Below are 12503 nucleotides of genomic sequence, written 5' to 3'. Positions count from 1 at the left end.
AAAGAATCGCTTTAACCTCCGGTTGTACGGGTCTGTCTAAATAAAGACCAGGGAGAAAATAGAAAGCAAAAAGGGGGTACAAGGAAAATATAAAGGAATTACAAATAGGGCTGTTACTAAGCAACGATGACAGATCCTTTCCTTTCTTTTTTATTTTTTCTCATTCTCATTCTCTCCTCTTCCTGTCTGTCCGAAGGTATTGTAAAAAGTGCTGCGGCTCACTTGGCTTTATAATAACCACGTCCAGCAGGCACACTAACTTTGGCCTGACTTTTTTTTTTGTCTCACGCTCTACTCCTTTCACCCATACACATTCTCTCATTCTTTTGCCTCTTCCTCTTATACCACTTCATCTAACTCTCATCTGCATTCGACCTTCATTCAAGACTTCTAAAACGCTACATAAAATCCATCTTTTTTTATTTTTTATTTTTTATTTTTTTTTCTTGAACCATCAGCTGTTCTGCGCCCGTTGCCTTTAGCCTGTGCAACAGACACGGACCATCCGCCCAGGCCATCAAACACCATGGTACTGTCCGACGCATTATCTTCTGCATTTTATTACTGTTCCCAATGTCATATTCAACTGCAGCAACGATACAAAGATGCTAGAGCTCGATCACGGCTTCGTTCACAGTTGCAATCGCGGTCTCGAGAGTGTTATTCGCTTCCGTTTCTCGCTACTGCAGTGCTCCTGCTCAGTACACTCACTACCAACATTACCCAAGCACAGACCTCGTCGCCTTTAATATACACACCTCGTCACAGTGCAGGATCAAGCATTGCCAACAATACGCTCTTTATTATCTCAGGGACTGCTTCGGTCTCGCCACCCTATTCTGCAACAACAGACACACTAGCTATTTCTCTTAATAAGCCTTTCAACACTGGATCCATTCCATGGCGAAGATTACAAGGAGGCTACTCTGTCCATGACGCTCGTGTAGCAGCAACTGTGGATGAGAAGCACTTGGTTCTAGCTGGTGTGAGAGATCAAGGAGCACAGATAGTCACCGTATATACCTTAGAGTCCAACACTTGGACGACCTTGCCGCCCACTGCCCTCATAAACGCGTCGCCACAGGCGCCTAGGACCTCTGTAGGGATCGCAACAGATAAGGAGACTGGACTGATGGTATTATACGGTGGCACATCCACCACTGCAGGCACTTCTCCTGCATCGAATTCGTATTCACTCTCGTTTGAGTTTGACTTTCTGGATACGCGACCAATACTGGAAAAGTGGAGTTGGTCAGCAGTAGTTGACAGCAATGTATCGCCGCCTGGACTTCATCAACCCATTACATTGTATTTGCCAACACATCGCGCAACACTGATTATGGGCGGATGCAATGGCATCAACTTAAACAATGGCAATATCACACAGTGTGCAAGTTTCACGTCGGGATATCTAGTCAACTCAAAATTATTGGCCGATACGAAGGGGACTTCTGCGCCTGTATCGCAGGTGAGCATGAGGGGCTTTGATATACCGCTACCACGACTCTCGCCGTGTGCTGCAGTGCTGGCCAATGGCGATGTATTCATGTATGGTGGCACGACGGTTAATGGGAGTCTTGGTGATGTGTGGGTTTTGAACACCAATTCTTGGATGTGGACATCTAAAAATATCGTAAACATGCCATTTGCCGGTCGCGCTGGAGCAACATGTCAGCTCGCTGCAGCGGACCAATTGATTGTAGTTGGAGGTACGGTTTTTTCTTTAGTTGGAGAGTTGCAAAAAAAAAAAAAAGAAAGAAAGAAAGAAAGAAAGAAAGGGTTTGATAACGTGTTCTCGGATTAAACTCTTGCTATTTGATAAACATAGGCTTTGACGGCGCATTGACAGGACCTAGACAGTTTTCGTTGCCTCAAGTTGCGATTATTAATACAACATCATGGGAATGGATATCCACTTTCACTCCGCCATTGACTATAACGACAACTCCGCCAAAAGGACTTGCAGTGGCGGTCATCATTGGAATTACTGCGGGAAGCTGCTTTCTGATAGCTGTATTTTGCGCTGGGGTGGGTTATTTGATCCTGCGACGGCGTGAAAAAAGATTCAAATCGCACAAGGAGATATTTAAGGCTGTACGAGCGTCAAAGTCCCAGGAACCACTTATGAGCTCGGACACTTCCCCAGCAGGATCAGAGCCATCATCGACGCCCATGATACCATTCAGAATTACCTATCATCCCAATCAGAGCAACTCTGAGTCCATATCCCAGGTATCATTGCGATCTAAGGAAAGACAGCCATTTTTGATTATTCCTTTTGCGCCTGATAATGCATCGACATCCACTATAAATTTAAGTACCACCGATACAGCGGATATGTCCAGCACTATTGGAAATAATACCATTATGATGTCTGCTAAACAGAAAAACGACGAAGGGATAGGGGCAAGCAATGACCTATATTCAAAAGGATACCAGCTTCCGCAAACATTAGCCGACATCCAGCATGTACAGTATGTCAAAACCCTTCAGCACCAGAAGCAATACGAGAGGCGAATGCGAGAAATGGGGCAACGACAAGCACAGGGATCGCATCATCGGCTGCATCGACAAGGGACGCATCATACTATTCTTAGGCAAGGTGAAAATGATGATAATAATGATGGTGTGGATTTGGCAACTAGTGTGATTCAGCTAAAGGAGATTGATGTCGGTGAGGAGCCCATGATGGGATCATGGAACAATATAGAAGACGATACAATGTTGCTTTCGTCACATCTTGACACTTCTAAGCTCAATATCAATCCCTTTTAAAAAAAAAAAAAAAAAAAAAAAAGCTTTATAAGCATGTATATTACTACTGTTATATAATATATCAAGACAATTCTTATCATATATATATATATATATATATACACATATATTTCAATTCCTGTATACATGTGAATTTATACTTTTTTTATCAGTGACTTGCGAGTTGAATTTATGAATATAATCTATGTACATATGTATTAAAATGAGTAATAAAATGGGTATCTAAATTGAGGATTGGGATGTAAGGAAAGGGAGTGTGTGGTTTTGGCTTAGTACCGGATGGGTGCAATGCCAATAGAAGGCTTGTCAGAGAGATCAAAGACGCAGTAGTTGTTTTTGATAAAGACGTCGCCCAAAACCCAGAGGCCCTCTAGACCACCCTGGACTCCTGAATAGCAGAGAGAGCTTCCTTCCTTGGTGGGCTCCCAGGCGAGATCAGCCACAGGAACATGAAAGTCCTTGCCAGCAAGGGTGAGATAGATGTTTTGAGTCGAGCTAGCTAATGAGCATGGGACAACCCAAGCAAACTCATCTTTCGAGTAGAAAGCACCCTTAATATTCTTATGGATTGCCTCTGAAGCAGCGTCACTGACGAGCAGGAGGGTTGAGCCTGTGTCCACGATTGCTTCTGAAGCTTGAGCTAAAGACTGGCCTTCGAATTTCAAGTCCGAGACATGAACTTGCCAGTAACCTTGTTTCGTCACGGGGACAGAGGTGAGACGACCCTTGTATCGATTATGATCAATGGCACCAAAGAGATAATAACCACCTTCACCACCGTTCATGCGAATAGAGGGTAAATAGACTGAGAAGATGGGCCTTGTGATGGCTTTGGATGCGATAGCATTGTCCATGAAGGTCTTGACGCCCTTGACGGTTTGTTTACTATTGAAGGCCAAGCCAAAGATACCGTCTTCTGGGGCTTGTGCAAATGTAATGGATTCATTGAGAGCAAGGCCAATTGTTTGATGAACTTTGACGCCTCCAACTTCAACTACGTCCTGACCAAGAATCCCACTCGCGCTTGAACCTTCACCATATCGGATCGTCCATGGACGACCATCCTTTTGGAAAGTACTTGATTTGGTGGCGTCGAAGCGACGATGAGCTTTGCAGCCTACCATTTCACATTCTGCTGAGGGGAACCAAATATCGGCAGAGCCCTAAAAGGAAGGAGAAGGGAAACAAAAACATGAAAATATTAGCATATGAAAAAAAGGAAAAAATATAAAAGAGATGCCCAGTACTTTTTCAACTCCAACTTACAGTGTCAAAGACCAGGTTCACTGTTTGAGGCGGAGTACCGATGTTAACCGGACCATAATACTAAGAACCGACACAAACATGAAATAAATTAGTCTTAGCTCGCCTTTAAAAATAAGTAAATAAAGATATTAGTTGTCATTGTTATTATTCTGTTGCTTACCTGAATATCAAGACCATGATTCATTACGGAAGCACGACCAAGATCTTTTTTATGAGGTGAACGAGGGCTCAAAAGATTGGGAACGTGGTCGTATGGTCCAAGGTTCAGGTTGAGCTCAGGATAGCGGTGGCTGATTTTGGCCATGGCTGCTCGAAAGTCTCGCTTGTGGTTCGGTCTTTTGACAAGGGGAACACGAAGGCCATGATGTTGAAGCCCATCCGATTGAGATCCCGAAGCAGGAGCAGTCTCGACCACTGTACATGTGGTCAAGACTGCGATAGCGAATGAGATGGCGGCAACAATTTTCATTACTGTAAGTATGGAAAGTATGGAAAGGGATGAGGTGGCAAAAAAAAAAAAAAAAAAAAAAAAAAAGATTTGTTCCAGAGAGAAACCAAGCGCTATTTAAATGGTTTCAGAACCCCTTTGCCAGTGGAGGTATGTGCGGAGGTAAAAAGGGTCATCCATGCTTGATGACCTGCATGATCTGAGATGGTTTTTTTATTTTTTCTTATAAGGTTCATAACAGCAATTTATTTTTCTTATTTCAAGGGGAAATTGACCCGCCACCACAAGGGAAAAGCTTAATTCCAGTGCCTTGATAATAAAAATTTTAGCCTTGTGTAACATTGATCTTTTTGCAGCTGAAACACAAATAGGAGATCGTCGCGCATGTGGTGGTACATGTATGGCATAAGGGAAATAGAGTGTCTATCATCTTGGTATCTTAGTCAAGTTGAACGTTTCTTGAATAGCGTGTGAACCACCTTGACTGGAATGTTGAATATGAATGCTTCCTGTGTGGCGTAGCGATGGGTCAATTGATCTGCTTTGCACAGGAACAAAGCATTGAGAAACATTAAAAAGTTGTAAATGTCTTTTTGGTATATATTTCTCGTCATATTATCAGCATTTACATTGGATCTCTTTTTCAAAAAGGAGGGAGTCCATCCTCGTAGAAATATATCAATCGGATAGCTCTTCCAGCCACGACCACATTTGAGCTATGTATATATATTTTTAAACTCAAACGATAATATCATGCCATCTGTTACGAACTCACGAACGAATGATTATATTCAACATAATATATATATATATGGTGTCGCGACAAGCAATAATAGTTTATTTAATTTGTAGGGGCTTAATAGACTCTAACTTGACACCACCACGCCTCTTCACTGCTTTGTTGATAGGTTTACTTCCAACATCTGGTACATATCCTGTTTTTTCTTTTATGATTTTATGGTTCTCTAGATTCTTTTTTTTTTAATGCCTTGCAATCTGACTCGTGATTTCGACCAATGTCTCGACTTGATCCTCATACTCTGCCCACAAGTAAGGCCGCAATTTATTGCGTCGTTCATCCCCAAAGACTTCTCGTCGCTTTTGATTGAGGTACCTAAACATAATGTCTTTGACTTCATTATGCTCATAACCCCACATTAGGACGTGATCCAGCGTTGACTCAGGGTCAAGATGTTTTTGGATTTGCTGAAGCGTTTCTGCCTGTAGCTCCTTATCCTCCAACACAGCTGCGGCTCGATACAATGCACCCCAGCGTTTTAGGCCAAGTCCAGCGATAGAAAGAGGGTATTGGTGATGATTGCGGTAGCGGTGGTATTGACATTGGCATCTCTGTAGCCCTGAGGAGTGAGAGCTTCTCCGCGTCTCCGTAATGATTTTTTCTAGGTTTAGTCCAACATTAGCACTGATGATATGATGTACCTGCGAATTCCTTGTGGAGTAGTCAACATGATCTTGTTTCACAGCGTCATGTGAATAATGATCAAGTTCTTTGCACAAGGTGGAATTCAATTCGTCCACGATTGGTTCTCTGGTATAGAGGTAGTCTAAAAGATAATCCATGATCTCTAGGTTGAACATGTCGTTCGAAAGTTCAACTCTGTACTTGCCGTTTTCATCCGCCTGAGCTTCCTTAAAATTTCCATTTAGCATACGTGAAAAAAATGCTGTGGTCTCCAGTATACACTTGTGCGCTCGGAAAACTGCAGTTTGCGGATGTGAAGGACCATTTCTACTGTGAGTCTGATAAGACTGAACACCATCCCCTGGGCTGCCATCCACCTTGCCATCATTGAAAGTAGTACTTGTGCCTTCTGTATGCGGGCGATGGTTTAGTCGACATTGCTGTTGTTCCTCTGACAACGTCTCGTTTTCCTTTTGTATAGTCTGGTAAGTGCTATCTACGCTGCAGGATTGGGCCGAAGAAAATCGGTTTTTATTTGTGTCTCGACTGAAGGGTAGTGTAGTCGTATCCTTGATGATGATTTCAACATTAGCTGTGGCGGTATCCTTGCGCATGGCCCATAGTAACTTGTCACAATTCTTTAACCGTACACTCGTCTTTGCGTCCATTTGTCGTGGACTGGAGCCAGCCAGCCATAATTGGAAGTGGTACTCTTGTTCTTGGTTTTCGGCCACATCGGCTGCATCAAACACAACTTTTTTTTATCACACATAAAGGGAAAACAAAAAATGAGAATCCTTCCTCTAGTTCTCACTTGAAATTTGTCTATTTTTGCCACGAGAGTAGCTTTTACCATTCTGAGGCCAGCTTTCTCTATTAATGGCATGTACACAGATGTCACGCTTCATTTTGGGACTGTATATATAAAGTGTCCGATAGTTGTCGGAGCGTGCTCGGGATTCAGGATCCTGTGGTAACAATCGGTCGAGAGTAAAATTCAGAAGAACTGAAGAATTGGAGAATGAGGCTGTCTTAACGCCTTCATATGTCGATCCTGGCATGTGTAGCGGAAAAGGGGCAGTTGAATTAAGGGTAGTCGTATTCTGGCGGTTTTGTAATGCGGGCGATGTCTGGATGTCTTGTTGAGTGGTTGAAAACTGCTTTTTAAGAAAGAGTTCTCTTGTTGATTCTGGCGTAGTAGGGGCTGAAGCCAATGGTAGTGGATGAACAAGACGAAGACGCATGTCCCATTGACAAGGTCTATCAGAAGAAGGAGGATGAGTTTCCATTTGAACACCTTGGGCTCCTTGCTGTTGAACCTCTGCGGCAGTAAAGATGACTTGGACTCCTTCTTCAGGTGTAGACTTTGTCCAATGTGATACAATGCGACTTTTGGGTGGGGAAGCATAAGAATCAGAGGATAGTGGCACTCGACTTGTCATCCTTGTGATTGATATGTTATCAGAAGAGAGTAAAGGAGATTTTTCAATCAATGATCGTGTCACCACGAGTAAAATGATCATTCCACAATTTGACGTAATTTTTCAAGCGTGGGTTGAATGAACTTTCTTTTGTTCCTGCGCCACCACTTTCCAGTCAGCAATACAAAAAAAAACTCACACACATGCTCATTTCCACACCTCTCACCTCTCCCACATTCACACTCACACCTCACACTCATCAATGTATGCGTACTAATAACATACTTCCCATTGCCATTGCGCCTTTCTTTTTTGTTTGTTGATCCTCCTTTCTCATAAAGCGCATGGAGTCTGACGGAAGTGCCTCAGTGCTTTTAAACAAAAACTCACCAGCTGATGCTGACTACCAATGTTTCCGTTCAAATAATTCTCTTATTCGAGTAAAAGTTACTCATAGCCATGCATTGAACTCAAAATATGTCTATTGGAGCGACCTAAAAACTTGCTTTCCTGGCATCACTCGTGTACAGCTTGGTGATATCGCTCTGACATTCATGAGAGGCATTGATGAAACTCGGTATGGGAAACTTTTTTTAAAAAAAAAAAAGAATGACAAAATGAGTGAATAAATACAAATGTATACATATTTTATGTTCCTATTCCTAGAGACTAAAATTTACCCGCCTTTTTAATTTTGTCCACTTTCGTAGTCTAAAGCCTTTTAGAATCGAGTATATTCCAGGTGCAGTTCTTGATGTGATTTACAACACACACCCATCCATCGCAGGACATGTACAGAGATACCGGAACAATGGCAATACTACTGTTCCCAGCCATAAGAAGCAGTGTAATCAAAATTTGTCAAAAAAGATACGTTGCGACTCGATGAGCACAGGAGAGCAAGGGCAACCGTCAATGTCCTCCGAAAACATTATTGACATGGCCACCTGCATTCAACGGGACGAGGCAAAAACGGCATTGGCTTCACTCGTAGCACGGATTACAAAGGAGACTTTGGCAGAACAAGCAATTGCATCGCCCTCTCAGCATCAATCAGGACAGCCATTGCGGCAACAACAACATCAACACAGGCAATCTCAGCAGTTTCATCAACGCCAGCATTGCCAGCCAGCTATTGACAAATCTACCCTAATTATCGAGTCAAAAGCATCTGCGTCCTCTTCTCTAGCGTCTAGTAATGAATCGGAATATGACGTAGTCGATGATCGGTCGCTGGATCAGGGCTCGGCTGGGGAGAGCAACCCATTAGAGGTTAAAATGGAGGATGCTAGCTCCTCAGCTAACAAGGAAGCTATGAGTCGAGCTGTTAATGGCGCAGATACCCCATTGAGCCATGTCAGAGAATCTTTGAGCTCTATCCACTTAACACAAGATATGGAAAGTCGGAGTATAACCAATGATGCCAATACTGCTGCTGATGAAGACGAAGGACATGATCCGCTTGAGAAAGTAGAACTTGGAGCTATTCTAAGCTTGAATCCCCCACCAGAGGCTGATGATCAGGCTAAAGCTGAATTCGAGGCACTTAAACAGGAGGTGGTTGCGTGTTTCCATTTGTTTTATGCATACTTTAAATCGACAACAGGATGTCAACTTTTACAAGCAGAGCGAAGAGGCAGAGCACTAGTCCCATATCTGGAAGAGGTCCATACTAGGATTCCAAAGAACCATGCTCTGCGTCATCAGCTCGACCTACTCATGCGTGAGACAATCAAGACAAAGATTCTCCTTTGCGAACTACGCCATGTAATGCAGACAGATATTGAAAGAATCACAAACACCCATTATGGAGTGTTTGAACATTTAGAACAAAAAATGTTTGTAATCTTGCCTGAAAGTGACACACTGGAGGATGGATTCAGACTACACTTTTTATGCGAGTCCTGCCAACTTACACAGAAAGTAACCAAAAACAGGAAGAACGACCATAGTGGTGATGTCGAGAAGAAAGCATCAACCTTACCTCACCACCTTCATTTCTCTAAGCATGAGGGCTATAAATTGCGATATGCAGAGGAATTTGTGGCACGTTACGGCCATCATATGTGGGTTCTTCTTCAAATGCTTTTACGTGGGTACAAGGATCAAGGAGTATCTGTCCCTCCTATACCTGCGACCAATGTGCTGGCTAAAAAGATACAGATGGCTATTCGGTTTATTGAATGCGAACCCGATCCGGGCGATCGTGAGGGAAGCTGGGATTTTTCACGTGTTGGCGAGTTTTATGTCCCAGTCAGCGTCTCCAAGGAAGGATCCGTTGGATCACTATTCCGTATCATTACTGAAGAGGGCTATGCGAAGTGGGTCTGTTTTGAACATTACCGGGAGCAGTTTCCTATGAACGATTACAAGGTTCTGCAAGGCGCACTGAAAACTTTTTTCTATAATGAGGCTTTAGGGGCAGTGCTGGTTAGCCTAGGTTCTCGTAAGGAAGCGAGTGATTTCTATGAAGCTATAATTAAGGCATCTAATCTTCAGGAGTTAGGGATGCAACTGAAGTGGGATTTAAATGAGCAGGACATAAAGTTGCTGGAACAAATATTGCCACGAACAACAGCCGTCTCGATCAAGATCCTCGTTCCATTCGAGCATCATATCGTAAGCAAAGCAGTAGCTGTCACATTTAAGGATCAGACACGAGGTATCGATATCCATAACCCAGATTATGCCCTTGGTCACTATAAGACTAATCTAATCAGGCAGGCGATTGACAACCGTCGGATACAAGCGTTCTATCTGGACATTCTCGATCATTCGGCTCACTCAGGCTATGAAGAATCACTGAACTTGACTCTTCGCAATAATACGACTTTTGAAAAATGGAGTCCCGATCAAGCGAATCCTGCGCTCTGTGATATGGTTAGAACAGGAGGTCCTCTTCCAAAGACTAAACTAAGCTTCAACAGCCCAACTTTAGAGCGTGGTTTCTTTTTCATGAATAATGCAATCAAGGGGGATGTAGGGTTAGTGATACTCAAGGCAATGGTTAACTATTATGAACAAGTGTCAATTCGCTCAGGAAAGGATGAGGCACGCAAATCGATGAGGATTCAGCATTGGTCAAGTAGCACGCTGAAATTTGCCAACAAGCTGGAGAGACTCTGGCTGGAAGTGCGCACGCCTCAGGAGACACGTGTACTACAGCAGTTGATCGAACTTAATCCATACCTCAAGAAGCTGCGTATCACCACTGAGGCCAATACATTCTACAAGATCTACGAAGCTGTCCAGAAAACTGTTGTGGTGCGAAAGCACAAAGTCCCGCTGAAATTAGTGCTGAGAGATGGATGGAACACGAGTCTGACCTGGTCCGAGCTGGTGGTCGCGCCTGAAAGGAAGCAGGATCAATTCATCGCATTGGAGTACACAGCGGGTGTTGCGAACATCAGTACGATACTTATGTTTTTTGGCTATATTGTCACGCATTTGAGGTGCCTTGAGCTTACAAACTTGGATGTAAAGACACTGGAAGCCTGCACGCGATCGAGAGGATCAAATATCACAAATCTTGAGGTCAACATTATGGGACTCAATAACAGGGGCATCTCGGATCTTATCAAGATCGTTGAACGATCTCATGAGCCTATGAGCCAGCCATCTTCACGGTTCTCTGTTCATCTTCGCGTGCTGGAAGACGTCCAACCCGATTGGACACAGGCCACGGAGCTTATCGTTGCCCTTGGGTCTAAGGTGGATGAGCTTGTACTTTTTAGCTCAGACGTTGGAAGCCCAGGGTTTGAGTACTTTCTCAAGGCTGTATCACCTGCGACATTACCATTTTTAGAGGCATTGACCATCAATGGATCAGGCGCTCCTCAGTGGCACACAGGCACTGCAGCCAACACTGATGATCCAGAGAGTTTGGGAAGTATGTTAGGTGAGTTCCCTATGAGTGCCTTTACCGCTTTCCCTAATGTTGTGTCTACGGTCAACTCCACGTTTCAAGGAAACAAAGGAGCTCCTTTGAATCACCGTCCTCGCTCTTCATCTCCCAGCCCTCATCCTATCAGTGCTAAACTTGACCTCAATCAAACGACATCACCCCAACTCTCAAGCAAATTTCTACCGTGGCTCGAATCGTTTGCTTCCAAGCTACCGCTTCAAAAGCTCGGTCTCAATTTTGTCCTGTTGGAGACGGAGGAATGGCGATCAATTCTTAGTAAGCTTGATTTTTCAGAACTCGAGGTCTTAGACCTTATGGGTTCTAAAATGACGATGGCTATGTTCTATGAGCTGCCGCTACACTTTCCGACATATGATCGGTATTTGAAACACACATCACCCCCAGTTGCCCCGTATGATTTGGTTCACGGTCGTCGTCAGTATACGCGCTCAAGCAACTTTTCCATGGCACAATTTATTGGAGAGCAATCTCATTCCAACCTAAACGATATCATTGATTCAAATTCAGAGGCAATGGCGGTACCTGCAAACGTGAAGGGTACGCCCTGGATTGCCACTATCTCGAAGCAGCGACAAAGGAGGATGGCTGCTTTGCAAAGCGACGGTCAGAAACAATCCATCACTCAACAACACCAGGGTCATCTACCTCATGAGCGACAGCAACCGCAGCAGGTATTGGAGAAAAGACGGACATGTACTATGCGACGAGTGCGGCTTCCATCAACATCCGACTTTAAGCTGGAACGATACCAGAAAGTGATGATCCAAAACGAGATTAGGGCCTTACTGATAGGATGTGATGTTGATTAGACTAGATTAAGGCTGCATGGACAATTTACAATAATGTACAATAGAGTGATCCAATATGTTTGTGTTTACCGTTTTTCGGACTCAATGTGATTAACCAACTACAGAAAAGGCACCTTTTTTATATTTTTATCTTTGTCCTTGTCTTTGCCCTAATTCGTTGAATTGTCCATCGGCATTCCTAACACCGGGAAAAAAGAAAAAAGAAAAAAAAAAAAAAATTCCAACGTCTTTTTCTCTATTCCTTCGGATCTTTACGCAGACCCAGCAATGGTTGCAGAGCTCTACATCTATGGCGGCGCATTCGGTTTGCCCTCGATCGATCCACAGTGTCTCGCCGTAATTTCATACATGAGCATTGTCTCCCATCAGGATCATACCATTATCGAATGCAACGACCCGGGTATCTCGCCTACTGGTATGTGACCATACCAAACGA

The 12503-nt window shown here is 43.6% G+C and overlaps 4 protein-coding genes across 4 annotated transcripts; 2 read left to right on the top strand and 2 right to left on the bottom strand.

Moving 5' to 3' along the window:
- Nucleotides 1-171: 171 nt before the first annotated feature.
- On the top strand, nucleotides 172-2775 carry BCR41DRAFT_426868 (hypothetical protein; the record flags this gene model as incomplete). Its single annotated transcript, XM_022030788.1, has 3 exons — nucleotides 172-196; nucleotides 387-1709; nucleotides 1829-2775. Exons 2-3 carry the CDS (start codon nucleotides 527-529, stop codon nucleotides 2773-2775), a joined length of 2130 nt encoding a protein of 709 aa, XP_021875353.1. The 5' UTR covers nucleotides 172-196; nucleotides 387-526.
- Nucleotides 2776-2933: 158 nt separating this feature from the next.
- Nucleotides 2934-4532, bottom strand: BCR41DRAFT_426867 (aspartic peptidase domain-containing protein). Its single transcript, XM_022030787.1, has 3 exons — nucleotides 4202-4532; nucleotides 4042-4101; nucleotides 2934-3938 (listed from the first exon to the last, which is right to left on the bottom strand). The coding sequence occupies exons 1-3, from the start codon at nucleotides 4508-4510 to the stop codon at nucleotides 3045-3047; spliced, it is 1263 nt and encodes a 420-aa protein (XP_021875352.1). The 5' UTR covers nucleotides 4511-4532; the 3' UTR covers nucleotides 2934-3044.
- A 938-nt stretch (nucleotides 4533-5470) lies between these two features.
- On the bottom strand, nucleotides 5471-7354 carry BCR41DRAFT_402311 (hypothetical protein; the record flags this gene model as incomplete). The annotated part of the gene is made up of 2 exons (XM_022029297.1): nucleotides 5471-6666; nucleotides 6766-7354. The coding sequence occupies 2 exons, from the start codon at nucleotides 7352-7354 to the stop codon at nucleotides 5471-5473; spliced, it is 1785 nt and encodes a 594-aa protein (XP_021875351.1).
- A 207-nt stretch (nucleotides 7355-7561) lies between these two features.
- On the top strand, nucleotides 7562-12110 carry BCR41DRAFT_365190 (hypothetical protein; the record flags this gene model as incomplete). Its single annotated transcript, XM_022026122.1, has 2 exons — nucleotides 7562-7910; nucleotides 8044-12110. Coding segments are annotated over exons 1-2 (4253 nt in total), but the record flags the coding sequence as incomplete, so codon positions are not given.
- Nucleotides 12111-12503: the final 393 nt, after the last annotated feature.

The sequence above is a fragment of the Lobosporangium transversale genome (assembly GCF_002105155.1).
Source record: "Lobosporangium transversale strain NRRL 3116 chromosome Unknown BCR41scaffold_84, whole genome shotgun sequence".
Lineage (NCBI taxonomy): Eukaryota > Fungi > Mortierellomycota > Mortierellomycetes > Mortierellales > Mortierellaceae > Lobosporangium > Lobosporangium transversale.
This window is presented reverse-complemented; position numbering and strand designations above follow the sequence as displayed.

What these genes read in the sequence shown, in the direction of transcription:
- BCR41DRAFT_426867 (XM_022030787.1), bottom strand. Translation starts at nt 4,510, where the DNA reads ATGAAAATTGTTGCCGCCATCTCATTCGCTATCGCAGTCTTGACCACA. An exon ending in ATCATGGTCTTGATATTCAG is followed by an intron (nt 4,102 to 4,201) that starts GTAAGCAACAGA and finishes GTCGGTTCTTAG; the next exon opens with TATTATGGTCCGGTTAACAT. An exon ending in TGAACCTGGTCTTTGACACT is followed by an intron (nt 3,939 to 4,041) that starts GTAAGTTGGAGT and finishes CCTTCCTTTTAG; the next exon opens with GGCTCTGCCGATATTTGGTT.